The sequence below is a fragment of the Andrena cerasifolii genome, chromosome 4 (assembly GCF_050908995.1).
Source record: "Andrena cerasifolii isolate SP2316 chromosome 4, iyAndCera1_principal, whole genome shotgun sequence".
NCBI lineage: Eukaryota > Metazoa > Arthropoda > Insecta > Hymenoptera > Andrenidae > Andrena > Andrena cerasifolii.
Window position 1 is genome coordinate 16,152,456 of NC_135121.1, and position 24,637 is coordinate 16,177,092.

The window sequence follows — 24,637 nt, forward strand, 5'->3', positions numbered from 1 at the left end:
ATCTACCATTTCTTTCAGAATCAAACGCTGCGTACTTGAGCGCGTGTGATATGGCAAGTACGTATGTGACGCTTCTGATCATCCGATATTACGTCACCGTTGCCCCCCTCTTTGGCAACTGACGCTCATTCTATAGCGAAGCATCTAATCCTAAGTACACGCGGACCACGGTGTACTTCAAGCTCCTTTTGTGCGCTTCGAGTGGCATGCTCTATTGTGTGGAGTTGGCTCTTAATTGATCGTGCCGCGTCCAGTTCGTAATCGTTAATCTCCCACGACAGACCGGAAGTGTGCGCAGCGTCAATGTCAATTTGAAAACGTATGTTACCACAAAGCGGATGAAACTTTGAATCGTAACCATACTCCAGCTCCGTGGCGCACCTAACGCGGCAATTTCGAAAGGTCACTCATTCCCGTCGATAACCAACATTTTTTATCGCGATAATTGTCTCTGATGAATTCCGATAATTTCCGGTCATTCTAAGAAACTTAAGTAAAGATCGTACGATATTTACGTACATATGATAATGTCCACATTGACATTCACGTCACAATTAACAAGACAGCTATAATCGGAGGATTTGCATACATTAAATGATGACATTTAATTTAGAACTAATCACGCGCAGTGATTAGTTTTAGAAATATCTGGTATTCGCAGGCTCGTTTGTATGACGTCCCTCTTCCCCAATATGGAAGAGATAAGAGGCATTCTAGTCGGGGGGAGGGGGGGGAGGGGGGGGAGGGGGTAAATGGGAGCACGGTGCTCCGTTGCTTTTATTTTCGGTACATGCAGAAACGAAACTAGATTTAAATAAAGGTGCCAGTACGGCTTCTTGCCCTCATTCGTAATTCCCGTATTCCTTCAATACGGAACGCGCGCACGCATACTTTGCACTCTGCTAGCCGGGGTTCACGGGGGTGTGTGTGCCGGCCCTGGTTGCACATCGAAGCCGCGTGCAGTGCGCAGAATATCCACGACAAGTGTCGTGGCGGGCGTCTGCTGGGTCAGCTGTTAAACAGTATGTAACAGTACCGTAAAATGTGAGATTTCTGTTAAAATTCCGACGAGTATATTTCATAAATTCCACCGAGAAGGTGCCACGCCGAGTCCCGCCGAGCCCTCGCCAGTCCACTAAACTTCTAACGGAACTCTTCGATTTCCTCGTCATATCCTATTACTTGCGTTGCACTAGCCGTGCGTAACGAACTTAGGGCGTGAAAAGGTTCGTTTAGCATAATTGGATTTTTCCAATGTTTAAAAAAATAGAAGCAGCACTTTGCAACGATAGACGGTACATGCACATGACGGCAGGCTGGAAAGCCGGGTCAAGTTTGTCCTGCACGCTCCTCGCATTGTTAATTTGTTATTACGTTGTAGATACTGCATTTACGATTCACGCTTCCCCGTTACACACTTTGTTTCGTGTGCTCTTCATTTTTCTCTTACCTGGAAACATATTTCGTGACACGTTAGCTGCGTCGCACAGTGCAAATCTACATCGATGAAATTCCATTAAGTAGTAACGTGCAATAACACCGAATATGACTGGTTTCCAAAGAATCTGGCACGCCTCTGATTATTTCCCGATGATCGTATGACTGTTCATAAATATTTTCTAACCATAATGATTTATAACCATAAAGCTACTAATCACACTACTGACACTCATGCGTAACTTTAAGACCACTTACAAAAATCAGGTAAACCTTTGTTAATTCGTACGTAGATTGTTAACTGATACACACGGAATATTACTAGACGCAATAAGCAAGAGTAACGGTTGAAAAAAAGTGACTCAAATGGGAATGTTTCCCTTCTAGACTTATTTAATTTGAGAAATGCTTTTATTAATATTTCCAAATTATTTTACACAGAAGCATTATGTACATTTTTCTCCACCGTCACCTTACCCACCTGCCTGTGGTAAATTTAAGCTAAAAAGAATTTTGTTTATCCGACAGGACTTATATGGGCCTGGCGTCGAAACAATAAAAAATGTCTAGGAAGCGTGCTAGGGAAGAAACTATGTTGAATTCTGTATCATATTTAAATATGCAAAATGGGGAGGATGCATCTTCCTCCAAAGAAGAATCTCCAATCTACCCTGTGAGTATAAATGAATGACATTTGCAAACTTAATAACATTCTGTACTTTGTTGAGTGATACAGTCTAATGTTTCGCACAAAAGACTTTGATCGCAATTTAAATGTATCTGGAAGCTAAAAGAATATAATTTAATTTCTGACGTGTAATTGTTATTTATTCAATATTTTGTTTATTAAAGGTAATGTAAACGCATCTGTTATAATTGGGAATTACTATTGAGATATGTTACCAATCAAGTGTGTAATAGATTGTAACTGTGTGTGTCAGCTTTACTTACTCTATTGTATCAAGCAACACAAGGCTTATATACAGATTATGCTGTAACACATTTATCTCTGCTCGCTTCGAGATAAAACGCCTTTAATATTGTAGCTAAAATATAGAAACGGGTTATTCGATGATAATGGTATGACGTGATAAAAGATCATCACCATATCTAAACTGATATAATACCGTGGACACCTCAGTCTCTAAATAGTCCTGGTGGAATGTTTCACAAGCAACTGTGTTAATGTAGGCTCCAGAGCGTATTACTCTGTGGCATGAACGGAGAAGTGAAAGAATTTAAAAATATCTGTTAAAGTTCATTCCCTTAAAATCGGGTTAATTACTAAAAGGAAATTAAGTCCAATAAATTCGATACAAAAGCACTCTGACCTGTAAATGAATTTGCATTCTTTATAAAATATATCTTTTAATAACTTTAACAGTTGGTGACAATGACTTGGAGGACCAACAGGAATTCAAATAATGATTCAGGTCAAATTTCACTGAAAACATATAATAGTGAGATTTCTGTTTGCCACAAAGAACTTCCAGTGAGTTTAATTCTATTTTTGTTTTTTTTTTTTTTTTATTTAATTTTCACAATATTGAATATAACATACAATTACATTTATTTTGATTTCGAAAGTAAATGAATATATTTTATTTGCGTTATGTTTAAAAGACGATAAACTGGAATAGTACAAACCAAAGCATATTATTCTTTTCTTCCTAAGTAAGTTATTGTTTATGCTACAACTATGATTTGAACTGTGATGGTACTCTTAAACAAGTTTTTTAATAATCTCCATTAATTATAATTTATATTTATGTATTCTTATATGTCTGAAATTGCAATTTCCGTTATTCTATTTCCATTTTGATCAATCCATTCCAGTCGATTTGCAAGGAAGCGCCGTTTAGCGATGATTCGGATGCACTCGCCGAAAGGAACGCGTGCGATTACAATGTTCGTATTACATTGAAAATGGCAAGAAGTGGCAAAGGTTAGTTAGAGTATATATCAGTTTTAATACCTCTCTGATAAGTATGTACAAGCTTCTCGGAACCTTTCTTGAGATACAAAACAATCATTTTAGCTCCCAGGAAAGTCAGAGTGTACGCGGATGGTATTTATGATTTATTCCATCAAGGGCACGCGCGACAACTTTTACAAGCGAAAAATATTTTCCCTAATGTATATCTCATCGTAGGAGGTAACTGAATACAAATTACAGTCATTCTTGCGCATGACAAATGAAAAACTGTCGCGTGAAAGAGAAATAATACTATTATCTTTCTAAAATTTGCAGTGTGTAATGATGAGTTAACACACAGTAAGAAAGGAAGAACGGTCATGACTGATGACGAGAGGTACGACGCAGTAAGGCATTGTCGCTATGTAGACGAAGTAGTAAGAGATGCTCCTTGGGAATTGGACGATGAATTTCTTACGAACCATAAGGTAACGTTGATCGTCTGGTTACTGTTTTGGAAGGTGTGCTGACGAATTATTAGCGATTTACTGCTTAATGTTGTAGATCGACTTTGTTGCTCATGATGACATACCTTATATGACAGATGATAGTACAGATGTTTATGCTGCTCTAAAAGCTAAGGGTATGTTTGTAGCCACACAAAGGACAGAAGGAGTCTCCACATCGGATATTGTAGCCAGAATAGTGAAGGATTACGATATATATGTACGAAGAAATCTTGCACGAGGATACAGTGCGAAAGAGCTCAATGTTTCCTTCCTCAGTGTAAGTGCATATTATCTAAATTGCAGTGTACAATCACGACACTCTGTGCTAAATAATCCGTAATTGTAGGAAAAGAAATTCCGGTTACAGAATAAATTTGATGATTTGAAAGATAAAGGCAAACGTGTCATGGAGAATATCGGTGAGAAGCGTATGGATATGATCAGTAAATGGGAAGAAAAATCCCGGGACTTTATTGATGCTTTTCTACTACTATTTGGCAGAGAAGGCAGATTGGTGGGTATCACTTATGTAGGAATTATTTTTTTAATTATTGTATATTCGCTACTAACGGTAAATTGCAAATTATGCATTAAATAAGAATGAACAGTATTAATTGCGCTTTTCGACCTGAACCGGTAATTAAACAAATTTTCCGAATGAGATATATTTATAAATACAAATAAACAGAATACAAAATTTCAAGGTGCTTCTTTATTTGTAGATGTCTGTTTACGTGTGCATGATTATAATATTAAATGCGTATCGTTAAACGCGGAACGAAGATGTGACAATTTCTACTTCTTTTTATTCACAGTCAACGATTTGGAATGAAAGTAAAGGTCGTTTGATGCAAGCGCTATCCCCCCCTGCGAGTCCGAAAAGGGATGGCAGCCCAAATGGCAGTAATAGCAGCAATAATGATGAAGATCACACAAGGTACATCACAGCATTCGAGTCAATTGACTAACATGCAACACCACTTCATTCTGTACTGCTTCTATATGAAAACCTTCAATACTTCACACCACCCATTTGCAGCATGTTATGTTAGTATAAAATCCCACTGTTGTTAAATACATTACTTTTAAGCGATAATACACAATTTATCCAACGCTTGCTGTTAACCCCTTGCCTTACAATGACGAGTTACATTCGGGGTGCAGATCATGCTCCAAATATTGGTAGACGTTGTCGCGTTCTTGCATTAACAAACTCCTTGCTGCTGATGACTATTACTCAATGATCGTGAATTTATTTTTCTTTACTTATTTCCTTAACTCTGGCACATGCAACCTTTATAGAAACTGTAAGGCAATGGGCACAGGTGTGTCTAACTTTCCTTCTACTGTGCTTAAATTGTATAAATATTGTACGCTATCGTCGCAGGAATCTTTTTTTTTCTACTAAATACCAGGGTCATTTGAAAACTTAAAATATGTCAAATATGGATATGCATATCGCTCATTTGCTGCAACAACGATACAGCTAAAATTTGGCAGCTTTTGAGTTATTAGTGTAGAAAAAGCGGTTGTTGTCTAACAAAACTGTTGAACCCTGTTTCCCCAAAAATCGTGAATTTTAAATTATGTCGTTGCAGCAAATGAGCGATACGTATTGTATGATAATGTGAACGTACCTAATTAAGGTCGTCCATCCGCGAAACGTCGCTTCATAGACGCGTACGCGTAGCGTATTGACGAGACTAATTGTACGCCGGGCATCTTGATAAATGCAGATCGATGATCGACAGATGCGTCGTACGATTGGTCTCGTAGTACTCTACGCGTACGCGTCTATGATGGGACGCTTTGTGGACAGACGGTCTAACATGCCCACTTTCGTCTTTTACAGTCCACCTCCAAAAAAGACTGGCCGTTTCGAATATTCACGGAATAATTACTATTTAAGTGATGATTATAGCGATGACGAAGAAGAGAATTTACACTCGAAATGATAACCCGTTCTCTGAGAATAACGCTCTTTATTCTGACCAGAAATGTTGTGCAATCTCTTTAAAAATGTTTAGAGATATTTTCATACAGCTATGTGAGTTGCTGATATGGATTATGATGCTATGCTTGATAGTCTTTGTATGGTATGATTTCATAGTATACGCAACGTAAGAAATTGCCTGTCATGGTATAGAAATTTAATACGCGTATATAGATTATCATATACAGATTAGAATATGTATTAATGAATATGCACGATTACGTACAGAAATCAACTAGATTACTTAAAACATTTGTTACGACTACTCTTGAGAATCTTTCATTATCACTTCTTGCATCCTTAAGAATAAGTTCCTATGTTCCGAGCGACATTTTATCGTATGTTTTGAATTTCATACTTCACTGCAGGAATTTACAATAGTCAAATGGCGTGTTCTTATTTTATACAGAAAAGTCTGTTTGTTAGTAGTTCAAATGTCCAGTTACAGATTTTTAATAATTTTCAATTACTTTGTTACTAATTTTATATAACATTTTTTACGCGTTACCTCGTAATTAACTACTTAAATAACGTTGTATATTTGCAGTTGTTATTTTTACTGCAATGTGTATTAAATTATAGTTCGATTATCAAGGAAACGTTTAACGTGATTACTTTCCAATCGTCTGTTTCAGGCACGAATATTAAATATGTCCGAAGTTATTTATGAAAGAGTAACATGTATGAAATCAATATTTATTTCGATTTTATAATAATTAATATCACTTATTCGATCATACAATTGGCAGTACGAGAACAGAACAAGCGAAAAATTCATCAAATACAATACAAATGTTATTTTAATATAAGAAAAAGATTACAGAAATGGACAGCATAAAAGAGAATCAATGTATTATTTTAGAGGTAATTATTTTTATTTAATCGCTCATTAAGTCTAAAGAGTATATGAAGATAAATTCCTTTATTTTTATTGTTTCAATCGAGAAATTATTATGAAAGGGGCAAACTTGCAGTTTATTTGTACTATTAAGTAGTTTTGTAATTTCGAAAGATCGAAGCCAGGCCAGACGGAGGCAGAATTATAATTCAATTCGATATAGGGACGTCAATGTAAGGGACACGTTTTGAAAATGGCGCTTTTGTTTGAAAATACGCGTATACAATAACCCTGGAATGGTACAACCACTTTTGTACTTTAAAATCTTACCGTAGTTGTAATAATGTTCTTGTATTTAAATGAAATATTTTTTTAATATATAGATGAATTGTATAATAAAGATATTACTTATTCTTACTTTTGGTATGTAACATACAAAATGGTAACGTAGTTTTTCACGCGAATTAGCGACTATGCTGATAGTGTATAGTTCCAGGGGCTTACACGTGTTAAGCGAACGACAAATAAAACTCTAAAGTCGAGTGGATATTAAAGAGCTACATACATTTGTAAACATCGATACGCTTCTGTTTCTTAAGGCGTATACACCAATAGTGTCCCTGTTCGACACCTTCGATTCAGATACATACAAAATAACGTATTTATCTGAAAGCATGCGAGAAGTTTGTTAAAACATGTTAAACGTTTGCGTTGCATTTCAAGTGGTGCATAAATTAACAGCGCCTAATAAAGGCGCCACAAAAGTAACACTTTCGACATCTTTTTTAACGTCTACATTCGACGCCGATTGGACATGCACAATTTTATGATAGAAGAAACAAATTCTAGTAATTTTAAAAGCTTTTCTTTAAGATTACAAAACTTTCAATATCGCAGAATCAAATTTTAAATTTATTAACCGAGATACTCGTATACCCGAACTATCATCGTACGTCATGTCTGCTTAAAATACAACACGTAGTGATTAACACGCCCTATGTTATTTAAATAAGAGATTCAAAAGGATAAAAGTTGTACGGTGGTCTTACAAATTGTTTATAAGTAAAAATCGACCAGTACTAATCAGTGGCGTATTAAACATAAGCAACAAGTATTAACGTATTTATGAATCGGTGTATAGTTCATGTATTTATGTCCGAGTACATGTATCGTTTCTTTAACATAAATAGTTAATATTCCAGTTTTTTTAAAAAATTTATTATATTCATCATCAACTACATACGTTTACAATGTAAAAATGTTATATTTATTTTCAGAAGAATAATAAAACGTACTGAGGAAACGTGCTGACAATGTGTTCTAAGATAAATAATTCCAATGATCTTAAATCGCAGTGACACCAACCCGAAAAACCTATTCTTTGATTATACCTTGCTAATTTTGAAGTTGATTATTTTCTACACCCGATCATTATTACTTATATAATCATCGACGTATTTTATAACGTTTCGAAGATTCAAATTGTATAGCGACGAGGAAATAGGGCGAGAATTCGCCAGTGGTGCCAAATGTATCGATACAAATGCGATAGAGCGCGTAACTACAGCTACTCAATTTTATATCATTCTCTCTGTCACGACTGTCCGTCACGCTCGTCGATTTAAATCTACGCGACTCTGAAATTGTCACTGTTTGCGCAATTTTCAGGCACGATGTAGCGAGGAAAAAGTGATTGGTACCGCGCAACAGGGAATGGCATCCACATTTGACACTAGGGATAACTTCATGTTGATACTGGCCTTAACGGCGCGTACAGTTTCTGGCAGTCGTTTGTTGTTGGTTTTCAATATTTAAGGTCGCGTAATGTTATTAAAGTACTGCACGTACGTCGTAAGTCGTTACGCGCGTGCAACCATCCTGAAATTCTGTTATAAATCGTAGGTAATGTCGCGCGGAATCGTAACTTCAACCTCAACTTATCAGCTCCTTTGTGAGCGATAAAGCGAATTGTTCCGTACCAATCTGAAGTGAGTGAAATTAATTAATTGTGTACGCGCGCTAGAGGTAAGAAAAGGGGGAACAGAGATCTCGGTAATCAGTGAGCAGCGGTACGTGGGTGGAGGACCCACTGAGAGAAAAGCCAGAGGAGATAAGTAGGAAGAAAAACGCGGTGCTGCTGATAATTACGATTGCGCGCGACTCCATGACTTTCGCGTCGAACTTCGCAGGGAAACAATGTGGATCGCACGGTTGTCATATTCGTAACGGATTTTAAATAAACGCCGACGGTAGAGAAAGTGTCGTTTAGTGCCAATATCCAAGCACATATACAGTCACGTTGGTATTTATGTTGATGCGCTATATTTTCTTAAACAGACGGGGCATATTTGCAGTAAGAATGAGTACGATTTATATTTACGTTTAATTCATTCATCGCGATAGCGTTAGCATAAGCAATTGAATGTAGCTTATTAATATTGGGAGAAGCGGACTCTTCGATCTGCGTCAGAAATTAAGTTGACGTATAATTATAACTTTCCAGATCAAGGGAAGATTCATAAGGCCTTTTTGCTTATCGTGTCTAACAGATGATTAGACATGATAGATGCTAATCCTCCATATGTTCCACAGTCAAATTTCATTCAATTTTCCTTTAAGAGTACTACGTACTCCGACTTTATCTCAGGTAGATTTTGGAATGTTTCACGACCCGACTTTGGTGTCCAATTTCTATGTACTTTAGTTTCACCAATCTCTCTTTAATAACAGCTAATTTCCTAACTTGCACCTGTAAGATAATCCCATATTATCACGACTGCCACAAAAGATTACTTCTTTGTACGAGAAGTCGAATACTTCTGTTACCACCTTTCTTAGTATCGTAAAGTCTGAGACGCTTACAAGAATTTATTAAAATTAATACGCCAGTATGTAATCAAAATATTACGAATTCGGACTAACAGTAATAACCAACATCTCTGTAAACTAAACATTTCATCGCATCATCATATTTTCTTTAAAATTTGTTTGATATTGCATAATTATTTGAAACTTTGTCACGCTTCGCTGCAAAAAATGCTACTGTATTAGAAAAATCGGAAGTATTGTTTGGAATAAAAGAAGCAAGGAATTCTCAGCCTCCGGTTGCACCACATAAATACTGACTTGACTGTGTAGCGCAGACGACGCGCGCTCGCGCGCTGCAAGCGGACTATACGTGACAGTATACACGGTGTACATACATGCAACACGCGCATATATATGTACAATGTGATGTATACGCAGAGTTTATACTGTGGAATCTCATGTACGTAGGATCCGCGAAAACCGATTCACGTGGGGGACCTGTTCGGGACTCGAACTCGTGTTTCGCCTGCACGGTCCAAGGGCGCGATACGCTGCGCCATCGATCCCCACTGTTCTCCCTTATTTTTCCGGGTCCTTTCTCTCGCTGGATTCGCCCATAGGAGGCGCTCCCAATAATCAGTGCGAAGAAGAGCGTACGAGTGGAACGATGTTGTAACTAACGGCCAAAATGGAAGAGCAAAGCGTTCACAGCAGTATCAGTGATATAAATAGTGAAGAGGCGGTTAGAAGTGAACGTAAGTCTGTCGATATCATCATTTCTTTAATATTCCTCTTAGGGATCGATCTGCGCCGTTCGATCAACGCGTATAAGTTAGGCGCGAGCGCGGACTAACCCTACCTCACTCTTTATCAAAACTCACGCGACAATGCTCGTGTCTTATATCTGTCACCCGTCCTGGCCCATGGGAGATGGCTGAACGGGGATACGATGTACCCGTATACTTTCGCCGTGCATTCTCCGTCTTCTGTTTTGAACTTGACGCGGCAGGAGCATCTGCATTTCTCGCAAATTCGGCCTTGACTTATTCTCCAAAATTACGTCAGAAGTGAACAGTTTGTCAGTTCAAAGTACCTTCGCGAGCTTCTGTGCAGCCTGCTACAGTCCTGTCTCGTGTTCGCAATATCATTGGCATTTATCTGTTTGCCGTTTAAAGGTTAATTACATGTGCCAATAAATTTGTGGCATGCGTGAATGCACTGGGCATGCTGCAGAATTTAACAGAGTATCGCATACTTTATGTAATGCTGCTTCATAGTTTATTATAATAGCGTTATCGTTGTAAACATCTTTTAGAAATGTCATTCTGAAACTATTGTCAGTAGTTAATGGACAAGCGGTAAATATATGCAGGATGTCACTTTCAGTACTTTGTATGACTGCCTTTGTTTTGGTGTGGTTCAGTCATTATGGCCTGTATAAAATTATTTAGGAAGTAAAGGGATCAGGAGGGTCATTTGGTATTTATCTGAAGTCAGATTAGGGGTATTGGGAACAATGGGTATTTATTGCTGTCTTTGCCCTGTGAATATAAAGGGCTACCCTCAACTGTCAATTCCGGTGATTTATGATATTTATGAATCACTATCCTTAAATTGAGTCATTCTGCGCAACTTTAATCATGTAAACTTACAGCATGTTCCATATTACTAAAGAAGTTTAAATTTGTTATCAAATATTAATAATGTTTATAGTTTTAGAAAATAAAATCGTTTGAGTTTTATAAAGGATAATGGGAGACTGTTTTATTTAATATAGATAAGAATTCATTAAATTGTTGGCACTTTAATTATTCAATTTTAATTTATTTATAAATTTATCTGAATATTAATCTTGAACACTAGTAATGATATAGGTTTTGCATTAAATATTACTATAATATTAAATCGATACCATTTTGAGGAATTCTTTGCCGAGCGAAATCGAATGCTTCCACTTTCAATTTGAAAAGCAAATGGAAGGACCTTCGAAATAACAAAGCTGGTTATTTTAATTCTTAAAGATAGGCAGCGGCGCGCTTAGATTTCAAATATCTTATTATACGCCTTCTACATAGTAGTATATCTGATTTCGAAAGGCTTTGGAAACGTCTGCAGTTGCCCTCCATTAATTTAAGATTTTTCTTTGTTGGGTAGGAGAGAAGATACTTGAAAATCTTATACGCTTTATCTGTCTACTTTCAGCTGTGATTATACCACGTAAAAAACGAATATGCTTAATCGCTGCAGCTGGCGACGATCCTGCGCTCGGCGTTGCTGCTCAGCAGTTTAGCGTGCCCGTTCTTAAGTCCGAAACTGGTTTAGAATATGTAGAAGACACAGCATATTGTACTTACTTTATACTGAAACAATTCGAGGGACCTGAGTATGACGCTCTTCATAAAAGTGCCCACAGGTTCGTCGCCATTCATTTCATATACTACTTTCTAGTTTGTTAAAGAATGATCAAAAGAATTCGACTTTTAATTGTTTTAATTTAACAAATTATAGAATATTGGGGCCGACAGCGCTTCTGCAGCTGGCAGAAAAGAAGGACTCGCTACCTAGTATTAATAGACCAATGTATACGCAAGCTATGGTAGGCACGGTAGTGGTATTTACTGGATTTAGAAAAAAAGATGAATTGGTTAGTACCCGGCTATTAATATTATATACAGTGTATTATAGAATATATTACCCTGCGAAACAGTTTTACATGTTACCATTCTGACCGTTGTAGACCAAGTTGATCAACATGATTCACAACATGGGTGGAAGTATTAGAAAGGAAATGGGTGCGAAGGTAACGCACCTCATCGCTAATTGTTGCGGTGGGGACAAGTACAGATATGCGGTCACATTTCGGGTCCCTATCATGTCGATGGATTGGGTGACAACTCTGTGGAATGCCAAAGACGATATTTCCAGTTACGGGAATAATGAGGAACTGGTAGTAGTTTCATTAATAATATTCATTATTTAGCGATTTATTTTCTCACGCGCTAAATAAAAGTAGGAAATTGAAATATATCTAACAAAATCTAACAAACGGCTGAAAAATGTTATGTTCATGCAGATCACAATGTATAAATTGAAACCATTTTTTGGCGCGAAAGTATGTTTCTTTGGTTTTCCTGAAGAAGAGAAACGTCACATGTGCGAAGTTCTACAACAACAGGGTGGCGAATCTACAGAAATCGACGATCCGAATTGCACGCACGTGGTGAGTTTATAATCAACAAATCTGCGTCGAGCACAGGCATTACTTACATTGTACAACATCGACATAGTACACGCAAACATTTAATATACAAAGGTACACTAAATTCTTTAGGTAACAGACGTAGGAAGCCATCGATACAAGAAACTCGACGGTGCTTCTAACATCCTATCGTATAATAAAAATCCTAATTACGTTCCATACCACTACACAAAAACACAACCATTTCCCTTTACTTTCTACAATCCATACACCAATACAATTCCTAATATGAGAAAGCTAAATACTTTACAAGCCTCCAGTATTGGCAATATAAACACGAACAGAAAGTTAAATGCCAAGCGTTTCTCCCATTGCCTTTGTTCGTCTCTGCCAATATATTTGGATGAGAAAGAAAATAGATTTAATTACTCTGTGCTAAATGATATTAGTCAAGATTCGGCGATCTGTATGGACGATAATTTATACGATTGTTCGAGTTTTCCAGATGAGTCTTATACGTCTGAGTTCTCTATAGCAGGAACTGACTCTGGCATTGATATGTCTACAACAAAGTATTCTTATAATGTAATACAAACAAATCGCTTAATTGTTCCACAACCCAACTTTCTTGGTACACCTACTATGCCGAACATGCATTCGACGTTTTCATCTTCTTTGAATTATAACGATAGAAAAATGGGTGATAATATATCGGACATTCTTTCAAATGAAAAGGCCAACGACGGGAATATGAATACTCAATCGGGATTATATAATTTCAAGTCTTCCACATTGTATAAAAAGAAAGTTGCTCAGCATATAAACAAGCAGTGTTCCGACAGTAAAGTTCATCCTCCGAAGTCCTTTAGAAACATACAATGTACACGAAATCCTTTCTTTCTGAATAGGCGATACATTAAGTGGCGAAAGGCTAAGTCTTGCATTGCGATTCATAAAATCCCTTCTCTAGATAAGTACAAGTTTAGAAAGACGCATTCTCATCCTAATTTATTAAGGCGATACGATTCAGAACTCGGTGATTCTCTCTTGTACGATTCTCCTACGCCATCGGTAAAGAATAGAAGCTTCTTCGGTACATGCAAATTGGGATCGTCAATTTTATCAAAGCTCGGTCATTTCAGCTTCTCTCCGATTTTTAAAGAATATGTACTTATCGACCCGTGTCATGAAACTCCAGAAAATCATCAGAGGCAGAAATATACTCCTTTACCTAGTCCTCTCTCCATGCCAGCTAAGGTAGCGAAGCTATCAAACTCTGACCATAGCTCAAGAAGTAATGTCACGTCGTATGGGAAATATTCAGATTATTCTCCCAAAATTAATGCTCCGAAAGGCAATTATACAAAACTGGAGAAACAGGAGGAGAAGTCATTATCATCGGTACCTTCACTTTCTTTAAAGGGATTTTATAGGTTGTGGAAGTGTAGATAGATTGATTGTTTACCTAACTAACCGTTAACCAGACCATAAGAATACCATCAAAATCAAAGTATCAAATGGAAATGTTGAGGTAGTAAATACGAATGTAGGGATACAATTGTTACTCGTGAATGTGGGTATTATGTATAGATCGGATATAATTCAGTAATTTACACACAATGAATTCGTTACGTCTTTGTTATGTAATATTAGTACGTGATTTAATATTTGTATAAGTAGCGTAGTGTACATTCAGAAATACTTATACTTTTTTAGCATATTGTGTAGTTATAAGTGTCAAAGGAACTAACAACGTTATGTTTGTCCCTTTACGTCTGATTTATCAGAGAAACAAATTGTTATATACTTATAAACTATCATTTCGTAGGTTGTGGACGAATCGAATGTAAACGCATTGCCGGATTTAGCTTCTGTGAGAGCTCATATTGTAAAGGCCGAGTGGTTCTGGACATCTGTGCAAAATGAGGGTGCAGCTGACGAGAAGGAATATTTATTTGAAGATGTAAGTTTATTAAGATTATCGTGTAAATCTCTTCTTAATCTTCATATTTCATGTCCAGTACTTGGAATCCGTTTTATCACCAACTGTATCAGCTAGACGTGACAGTCAACAAACTGCCACACCGAGTACGGCGTCTACAAGACGAAAACGAAAACGTTTAGCAGAAACTTTATCTAGTCTGGTCCAAAACGGTGCAGATTCGCCAGCCCTGCACAAGAGACGGTCCAGCATCAGTGATGCGGGACTTTTGAGTGTTAGTGGGAGTTTCCTTGACTGTACTGCGAGCCCAGATAAGCCATTACTTGATGGTTAGTTGCTGGGTTTTAAGACATCATTATGGTCTCTTAAGTTGTTTTTTTTTTTGTTTTTTCCCCTCTGTCTCAAGTCTATAATTTCATATTTGGCAGTTTCGTATAAACATCATTCAGTTGTCATATAGTGTTGTAATGTCATTTTTAACAATCCTACTACATCTTCCCTTCCTTTGTGGTTCATTTGTTTCGATTAATAAATCTTGATATTTTGTATAGCTGCTTTGTTTAACATTATTATTTATACTAACAGCACATGTAATCCAGATTTTCCAACTTAATCTGCTAACTATTAGTAAATTTTGACATGAACCATATGAAGGGGAAGATTATATAAAATTGAATTATTGATAACTGTCAGATATTCCAGAAGTGGAAGCTGTTAATACGGATAACTCTAGAAAAAATTTATCACCGCGTCATCAAGTTTTCTTAGAATTAGTACAAACAGAGTCGAATTATGTTGGTATTCTCAGTACAATTATGACGGTAAGGGACATGTATTATGTCGAAACAGACAGCTGGGCAATATATTTTCATACAATGACACTGTTTATATTTCTAGTTGTTTAAATCGCCGTTAGAAGAACTCATTGACACGAGTGGCGAGCTATTGAATGGCACAGAAGCTAAAATTATATTTGGCAATTTTCCGCCCATTTATGACGTTCATAAGAAAATGTTAGAGGAACTAAGATACAGTGCTACTCACTGGATGGAGGACATTAGCATAGGTAATATATTTCTGAAGTTCGCACCTGACCTAGTCAAGGCGTATCCACCGTATGTCAACTTCTTCGAAAATACAAAGGAGATGCTCGACCAATGTGATCAAAACAAACCGCGATTTCACGCTTTTCTTAAGGTTTGTCAGACGAAGCCTGAATGCGGTCGACAAAGCTTAAAGGAGTTACTGATTAAACCAGTACAAAGGTTACCCAGTATTAGTCTGTTATTAAACGGTGAGCCCGCCAACTATAATTACTCAACAAATAATAACCAATGGATTGGAATGGCCAACGTTTTTCATAGTTGTGTGTAATATACATGTGTCTATATTGTAGATATCCTTAAACACACGAATAAAAATAACCCAGATCACAGCGCATTGGAGTTGTCAATTAGCAGTATTAAGGAAGTCATGACGTATATAAATGAAGACAAGAGAAAAACCGAGGGTCAGCTAGCTATGTTTGATATTTTTAATGAGATTGACAACTGCCCGCCGCATTTACTTTCTTCACATCGATCGTTTATTGGTAAATGCGACGTGATGGAACTGAGCGAGGGTCTGAGCGGGCGCGGTGATCACTTAGTTTTGTTCCTGTTTACGGATACCCTCGAAATATGTAAAAAGAGATCGAAAGCATTCAATTCGTTGAAAAGTCCTAACACAGCCAACGGATTGCACGCGACTAAATTAAGTCAAGGGAAGCCATATAAGCATATCAAGATGTTATCACTCAGTACGATAAAAAAAGTTGTTGATATACGAGAAACTGATGGTAAGTCAGTAATGTACGATATTTTCACGGACCTTTGTTATCATATACTGATTTGTTGGTAAAAATATAATATTTGATTTACGGATTTATAGAATGTCATAAAGTATTTGCTTTGATGGTGAGAAGTAATCAAGAGTTGAAGGAGAAATTGTTCTCATTTACAATTACCGATGAGGAAGTGAATAAAACAAATTATTTACGGACTTTATGCAGACAAATGGCTAATACAGTGTGTAAAGCTGATGCGGTAAGACTTTCATGCAAAATATTTACATTTCGATACACGTTCGTTTTATTATTATTACCCTCATATTACTTTGTTGCGAAACTTATCGATGATTAATCATTTCCTTTCCGATTTTTAGGACACTTTCCTGATAAGTCTTGATTCGCATCAACTCGAAATTGACACAAGTGATGTAGCATTAGGAACATTAAGTAAAGCATTTAAGTAAGTAACGAGAACATAGAGTAAGTTTGTTTATACAGTTTTTGACATTGTAAATGATTGTGGTTCTCTCATAACTGTAAGTTCTTTATAAATCGTCTGTGTAAAATTTCGAAAAACCGAACCATCAGAAGAGAAAAAGATAGACTTTTTCATTATATTATGCACTTTTTCATTGTGAATTTTTATTTATATTCCACAACACAATGGAGGCATTTAAAATTCGACTCTTAAGTAAATTATCCAGTATATTTCTAAATATTAAATTACATTACATATATTCCGAAGACAATACTTACAGTTTTGCAGAGAAATATTGTAAAAAAGTAGGATTTTATTATACAGAAGAATTCGAGATTTCCTTGACCATAAAAAAAATACACGGGAAAATTAATTAATGCTTAGCATCTTTATTTTCTTAGCCAGCATAGATCAGAGCATACATTGTTCCAGTATTATTCTCAGTTCTATTAAACTATAGGCTCTCTAGTTCCATTCCTTCTTAGAATTTAGTAAAAACAAGATCAAAATGTTACCTCTTGCTACTTCCAAAAAATTGATGCAGACATCGAATTGAATATAGAGATTTTTATAAGCAATATGCGCATTCGTAGAGGAAAAACATTATTAGGTGTTCTAAACCGTTTTTCTCCTGTATTGCATGTTAACAAAAAATAATGGGGCGACGACTCGTTTGGTTGCAGGAGCCTATTTCATAATTTTTACCTGGAGTATATGGACCCGTATGTGTTCCTACTCAATAGCATGTGTGAAACCACGTTACATGTCCCACTACCGTCAGTTTTCGCACCAGGCTGATTATCTTTTTTTTACTTGCTTTGGTCCTTTGTTCCTCGCTTATTTGGGTCAATTAATGTCATTCTTTAAAAATCGATAAACAAAAGAATCAAATTTTTCGCGAAGACAATTTGACCAGTTCAAGCGTCATATTGATAATATCAGCCTGCCTGAGACTATTAACATTCGTCAATTAAAGTGTTCAATATAACTTTGTAGACTTTTTGCACAATCTACAGATCAGACTTTTATTTTTCGTGTTACAAAAAATGTTCCCACTTATTTAAAGAATTGCTGACTTTTTAAATTGAGTCCTATTTACACGTTCACGTACCTATAATATAGAGTGGCTGTTGTGGTGTAATTCTTTCTCATAGTCCAGCATGTAGAAAATTGGATACACTACAGTACAGCTGTTTGCATGTACATTATAATTAACAATTATGGTGTGATATTTACTTGAACTGGTTGAGTAAGGTTTGGGGTTTTTCTTTCACTTTATTTCAGCTAATTCCTTTGTCTGCCAGAAAGTTTATTTCCCTCTGTTTCGTATTATAAGCTCCTTATTTCGAAGCACTTTATTTCGCGCGGTTAAACAAACGCAAGCTGCCGAGGGGGAAATAAAGTTTCAATGTCGCTTTTGTTTTCTTTTTAAAGGGATCAGACATGGATAATATTGTAACAAATATTTTTCTTCAGGTTTGCGTCTCGTACAAGGATGAAAGTCGGCAGAGCGTTTAGTTTTAATAAAACTCCAAGCAAATTAAAAAGAGCGATGTCAACGATGATGTCGCCATTTGGGTCAACCAACAGCCTCACGCCAGCAAGTCAGCAACTTGCACAGATGCGGCTTGCTAGTTGCAACAATATTAACGTTAGTTGACAATTTATTATCGCATGTATTTCTCTTCGCTATATGCTTATGCTTCCCTTTTCAATTTCTCCTTGCTTACTTTCATTTCACGACAGGAGATTGTTCTCTCTTTAATGCCGATCTAAATCAATCTTTCCACTTTTCAAGCGAACCCCTCTTTGCACAATACCGATTTAAATTGAAATCGCAACACCTCTATTTCATACGAATGAGAACTTTCTGCATTCTTAGTAGAATCTACTTAGACGCATGACCACAGAATCCTTCGCGCTTGCAGTTAATATTATCTTTCGTACATAGTCTGCCGAGAACGAAATTATATAAATAATTGCTATTGTACTTTGGTAACTTACTTCTTTATCTTTCGGTCCATTTTAACGCATCACGCAAATGCTTGAAAAGATCAATTTATTGTACATACGTTATAATATATAATTCTCTTATGTCCATTTTAATATATTGCCTGATCTTTTATTCCGTGAGTTATATTAATTCATCCATAGTGTATGTGTTTTTTTCGCTACGTTTCGTTTCGATATGAAATTAATTGTAAAACTCTCTGTTTATGCTGATGCAATATTAGTGGACCAATTTTTACTCTCTACCACGTAAGTATATCGTAGGGTGTCATCCTAACGAGCGTTTACTCAATTATTGTGTATCATCGAGCGATTCACGAGCATCTCTTTAAGAACACATTAGAAACGAATAACGATAGTATGACCTTTTGACATCTTCTCTCGTGAAAAGGGAGTAGAGAGGAGGGTTAATAGAGTCCCACTTTTCAACAGGCAAAATTCGTTCTAGGAATGTGACGTCACGCAGTGTTTCGACTGGATCAAAATACTTCGCGTCATAAATTAGATAAATCTAAATTTATCCACGTTAATGAGTAAAGTGATGCCCTTAGAATGGGTTCTACAAGTGCTAAAAATCTATATTTTTACAAGCTTAACTTTGCCCTTGTAGAGGCATTTTGTACCAACAGATCTTTTTCGTTTTTTCTTTTTCTTTTTTGTTACGCCTTGCATTGAGAAACATTTAAACAGGCTGGACCCCTTTTTGTTGTTTTCTTATTCTTTCTCTCTTTTTTTTTTGTAAAATATATTTGCACTGAGAAAAAAAACTACGTGTACAAGCATTTTTTTTCTTCATTATACCTATAAATTTGCATGACACAACAATGATTATTTCACTTCTCTATTCATTTCGCTTCCGTGTGAGTTAGATGTTACTTGTATGTTCTAACTTTCTCTTGTTTGACGAGTGCGTTTTTTCACTTTCCTCCGATCGCTTCAGGCATTTTATTTCAGAACTGTGCATATGAGTAGGATAAATGGATATTCGTATGTATTTCCAGGAGCTGGTTAATGGTGGTTCAGGCTCGCCATCTAGAGATGATGTTCTAGTAGCACCCATGTCGGTTCAGCCGACACGAAAGGCCAAATGCAGTTCCCTCAGTATGGCTTCGTTGAGAAGGTTGTAATTAATCTGTCAGAAGCAATGCAACTTTTCTTTTCGCTACTATTGCATAACCACATTTGGTGAAACCTGCCCATTGTCAATGTGCCTTACACCTCTTTCACTTCTCATTCTGTGTATTGCTCCGCCGAAAGACAACATTTACAGACAAATGTACGATCCGCGCGCGCGTAAATAATGTTTCTTTCACACATTGGTATGGACATATCAATGCGCGGATGTGTAAAGCCATTTAGTTTGGAACGAGTATAAAGACTGGATCGAGATTTCTAGTTGTTACGTACATTTAGAGTAATGTAAAGTTATCGGTACTAAATAGAATGTAAATGTGTTGAAGCTTGTTGCTTCGTCTGGAATGACTCCAACGAAGGTTTGTGGATAGTTCGTTGTAACTTACGTTATGGATTAAAAAACATCATGTTGGTCAAAGAGAGAGAGCTTAGCATAACACGTTGTAAAAATTTGCATACCACGCGGAAAGCTTACAATTATTTACGCCCCATCATAGATGTAATGTCTTTCGCTGGCATTGGTGTTTCTATGTACATACGTTTCTGTGAAAAAGGATCCGCCTATATCTCTCCTTACTGTTCGTCTTGTACCAAAAGTTCGCAATCGTCTCGTTTCGTAAGGTCAATTCTGTTCATAATTATTTAACCGAACATGGTCTTAGAATGTTGTGGAAATTATGCTAATAACAGTCTCTATTCAGTGCCTACAGCATTAATTAGGTGGTTTTATAACAATTAATTTAATGTCTAGCTTAACTAATGCGTATTTATTTAACTATTTTTAGAATTTTATCCTTTGCATCTTGACATGCTGATAAATTGTTGGGCGACAGTTTGCTTGTTACACTTCCCGATATAACACAACGAGACAGTAGTTGTTCAATATGTGCTTTACACGATTCTCCACCAACTCCACTTCACAGTGTCTAGAGAATTTAATGAACTCGATCATTTCGCAGAGCATTGTGAAACACGATGTAATAGAAGTGTGTGTTGACTTTTGTTTTGTGGCGTACGAGTTGGTGCAGCTGTCTTGGTCCTAAGTGTTTCCATAGTATTTTTGACACTGTTTTGTTTATCCTCCAGAAATTGTTCAGAGGAAGTCATGCAGGACAAATCCGATCTTTGAAGTGCAGGGCACGAGTAACGCGCGACTATGTCATACCTTTTTATTTCGCGTCAATGAAAGACCTATGCGAGAAAGTATAGAGCCTTGGAAATGTTGATGCGAATTCGCGTTTTCGCGATAGGATCGAAGTGGTGAAATCATTGAAATCAACGAGAAACTGTAAAAACGTTCGTGTAAGGGGCAGCCGCGGGGAGAAAGGGGTCCGCCAATGTCGACGAACGAATTCAAATTTTCTACTTGCCATGTGCCGACAGAACACATGTATTTTATAAAAGAAAATGTACATTGCCAGTTATTCTCTAAGAAACTACAACTTGTAATAATATATGAACGGTGCGCCGGTATCTAATACCGCGCCAATCGTTAATGTTGTCTCAGGGAGACATACGGAATTCGGTTTACGATTAGGGAAAGGACATTACATTTCCAGTGCTACAATGAAAATCTTGCTATGATACAATTTTGGTAGGACTCGAAACTACGAACGCTAACTTTGTGCCATGTTAATCTCGTCTCTTGTAAGAGACATTTAGAATTTACTACAGTGCCTGAAGGCAAGCCGTTCAGACGAGGGGAACGAGGAACTGTGTAATGTTAATTTGTCACACTTGTGTTAACTTATATACAGTTCTTAGCCGAGCTTCAATTCGACCGCCATGTCTTCTTACCATTGCAGTTTCAATTCACGAACACAAATTGCGGTAATTGGCCTATGGCTTCGTCGTCTCTATCGTGCATATTTCTTATCCAATTTGATTCGCTTTGAGTTTCATTTCCCCGAACAAAAATTCTTTACGCGTAATGCCACTGGAAATTGTAGTAAGTTTTATCTCTTTCTCCTAGCAATGCGATCGCATTGCGACGAGATACGCGAACAGACAATTAATTGAGCGGAGGTAGGATGAATGAAAATGAAATCCTTAACGCGGAAATATCGATACCTCTTTCTTCTTAGTAATATACCGTGTACTATGAAATAGTTGTAAAAAGCCATAGTTTACTAGCATTACGTTACTGTTACTCCTTTTTCCTATGTGTCCAATTATACGCTTATTGTAATTGCTGACTTTTCGAAGATTTATAATTATGATACGTAGTCGGTCATTTAGATTGCAAAATATTCTGATGCCTATTCTTCACGTGGATAAATGTTTATGTTCTTATCGAATACGAGACATTACATTAACTGGCTGCCAGTCAGAGAAACATTCGTAATGTAATCGCTCCTCAATCAATTATACACGTGATCTGTATCGTAAACCTTAAAGAGAAGAAGCATTCGATCGCCGAATGTCATGAGTCATCTTGTTATAAATGAATTTTCTATGTTGTAATCTCTTGGGCGTATAATGATTGTTTCTTAGAAGCATATTGTAATACTACACCTAGGATTACACGCGACGAATATTTTTAAATGTCCCAGCTCAGCGAGCAGTCCGTTAAATGTATCGTAAAAGATTTGGAAGATATTTATTGTATTAATATGGAAAATGAAAGAAACAGCATCGCTTCGAGTATTTCATTCTTCAGATGTAAAAAGAAATCTATATATTTTCTTTGCTTGGCTGTGGGAAAAGTCTCTCAGAATATGCCGATCTTTCCTTCCCAGATCCAGTCATAAATGATAATTGTGATATTCGCAAACTTTCGTTCGTTTCTATCCTGTCTTAATTAATTTAAAAAATTTTCTGTACAAATATTAAACTCGAGTCAATCGAGTCGGCGAATTAACGAAATTTATTTTTACCGCGATGCGAAAGAAACGCCAAGACATCACAGTTTTTTAATTTCATTAGAAAGGGTGCTTCGGGAGAGAAACATATCATTGCGCGAATTATGGTACAAGAAATGTGGAAACTATTTTTACACAAAGAATATATTGCCCAACGGTATACTTATCGAGTAACTATTGACTAATCGTACAGATACAACAGTATACACGATGTAAACGCTTGCTAATGCCTTAGGGAATTGGAAGCGCAGCTTTTACAGATGAAACGTGAGTGTAAATTATACTTGGAGTCCTTGTGGATATAACAACGAGCTGTAATCTTTGCAATCTTTTCTTCCTCCGTTCTACAACCGTTCTATTTGTACTCGGTGGGGTCGATGAAAAAGTTATAGAAAGCAAAGAATCTGCGACTTGTAGTGCAAAATGATAAGAATTGAAAGATTGTAAGGAAAGCAAACGAAATACTTGTTAACTCTTTACAAGGACTCGTCACCGAAGTTCTTGCCTCGTTAAAACATGCGCACATCTCTTTTAATTAATAAATGGCCTTCGCCTGAAAGAGGACCAGTAAAGACACAAAGATCTTCTCGAATATTTTCGCGTGAAATGATAAATGGAATAGAATCCATCGATGATATTTTTGTAACTCGTCGTTTTTAGCACTCGAAGTGCGTTCTCAGCGCGTAACTGCGGAGGGTCTGGTAGCTCTTCATAACTTCAATTTTTAACTTATACTAGACTCTTAAGGTTCCAACGTCATCCACCGTTTCGACTTGCGATTTTCCAGAAACGGTCTTTTGAACTTTCGACGAGGCGAACGGCATCTTCTGTCACAGTGCATGGGCGAACCAAAAAAATTATTCAAAGAAACAAACGTCAGTTAATACCACACCACAAAAATTCCTGCAAAGTGTTCAGGAACATTTATACGAAAAGCCATTTATCAATCATTAATTATCACACAAGAAAAGTCATTGTTTTTCGGGTTTTAACAGTTCCAAAGTCTTTCCTGGTATTAAGAAAGTCTCGAAGCCAATCAGTTGTTGTGAAATTAAGAAACACCAGTTTCAGCTTGGAATCTATTTCTGAATCGTTGGCATACTTTCCCTCGTCCATGGACTGTGATAGGCAGTCCTAATCTTTTGTATACTGTCGCGTGTCTGATAAAAAGTTAATGTCTTGACGTTGCGGCGGTGGAGCCGTCTACGCAAAAACATTTTTTGAACTCGTTGAGTTTCTCGCGAACCTGGCGTATGGTATTCTCCCTGATAAGAACGGTGAAGGGTGGAACTCCGTGCGGTGGGGAGCATTGTATGTACATATATATATTACCGATAAGTACCATATAAGTGTAGTATAGCGCAGATAATGTTTTTTACTACACGCGTAAGAATATTATAATACTTGTAATTCGCGTATAGTCGTTACTATTTATATGATACTGTAATTGATTGTATAAATTTACTCTTTATTATGTAAACAGAGGATGAAGGTGTCTCCTTTCTTTTCTTCGCGTTACCTTTCTGCTTCATTATACACAATTAAAACACACGGAAAACACGACGAAAAAATCGGTTTTTAATTTTTTTAACTGCGGCGCAACAAATTGAAAAATCTGAAAAAAATTCAGGACAATAGTAACAATCATACGTACTTACAGTAAAAATATAATTATAGTGCCAAGC

At 36.7% G+C, this 24,637-nt stretch overlaps 2 protein-coding genes across 26 annotated transcripts; both read left to right on the forward strand.

The window, feature by feature from the left end:
• Nucleotides 1-178: 178 nt before the first annotated feature.
• LOC143368368 (putative choline-phosphate cytidylyltransferase) lies at nucleotides 179-7,999 on the forward strand. Of its 9 annotated transcripts, none has more exons than XR_013085222.1 (11): nucleotides 266-402; nucleotides 1,966-2,110; nucleotides 2,822-2,929; nucleotides 3,274-3,382; nucleotides 3,476-3,592; nucleotides 3,689-3,840; nucleotides 3,917-4,138; nucleotides 4,208-4,375; nucleotides 4,677-4,798; nucleotides 5,714-5,908; nucleotides 6,490-7,999. XR_013085222.1 is itself a non-coding variant. In XM_076811034.1 (11 exons), exons 3-11 carry the CDS (start codon nucleotides 2,000-2,002, stop codon nucleotides 5,814-5,816), a joined length of 1,212 nt encoding a protein of 403 aa, XP_076667149.1. In that variant the 5' UTR covers nucleotides 1,051-1,226; nucleotides 1,382-1,704; nucleotides 1,966-1,999; the 3' UTR covers nucleotides 5,817-7,999. The 9 variants fall into 9 exon arrangements, 7 of the variants coding, with proteins under 7 accessions (XP_076667148.1, XP_076667144.1, XP_076667150.1 ...); XM_076811034.1 differs by lacking the exon at nucleotides 266-402 and adding exons at nucleotides 1,051-1,226; nucleotides 1,382-1,704 and having other exon boundaries at nucleotides 5,714-7,999; XM_076811033.1 differs by having other exon boundaries at nucleotides 179-319; nucleotides 5,714-7,999.
• Nucleotides 8,000-8,372: 373 nt separating this feature from the next.
• Nucleotides 8,373-24,437, forward strand: Pbl (epithelial cell transforming 2 pebble). 17 transcript variants are annotated; one of them, XM_076810982.1, is made up of 19 exons: nucleotides 8,388-8,508; nucleotides 8,595-8,680; nucleotides 10,121-10,255; nucleotides 11,703-11,913; nucleotides 12,009-12,144; nucleotides 12,238-12,447; nucleotides 12,574-12,720; nucleotides 12,832-14,100; nucleotides 14,528-14,662; nucleotides 14,721-14,970; nucleotides 15,335-15,462; nucleotides 15,539-15,935; nucleotides 16,038-16,478; nucleotides 16,571-16,725; nucleotides 16,844-16,929; nucleotides 17,631-17,723; nucleotides 18,424-18,598; nucleotides 19,959-20,077; nucleotides 21,178-24,437. In XM_076810982.1, exons 3-19 carry the CDS (start codon nucleotides 10,189-10,191, stop codon nucleotides 21,218-21,220), a joined length of 4,062 nt encoding a protein of 1,353 aa, XP_076667097.1. In that variant the 5' UTR covers nucleotides 8,388-8,508; nucleotides 8,595-8,680; nucleotides 10,121-10,188; the 3' UTR covers nucleotides 21,221-24,437. The 17 variants fall into 17 exon arrangements, with proteins under 17 accessions (XP_076667099.1, XP_076667100.1, XP_076667103.1 ...); XM_076810976.1 differs by having other exon boundaries at nucleotides 8,494-8,508; nucleotides 8,595-8,717; nucleotides 9,969-10,255; XM_076810984.1 differs by having other exon boundaries at nucleotides 8,373-8,717; nucleotides 9,969-10,255; nucleotides 15,344-15,462.
• Nucleotides 24,438-24,637: the final 200 nt, after the last annotated feature.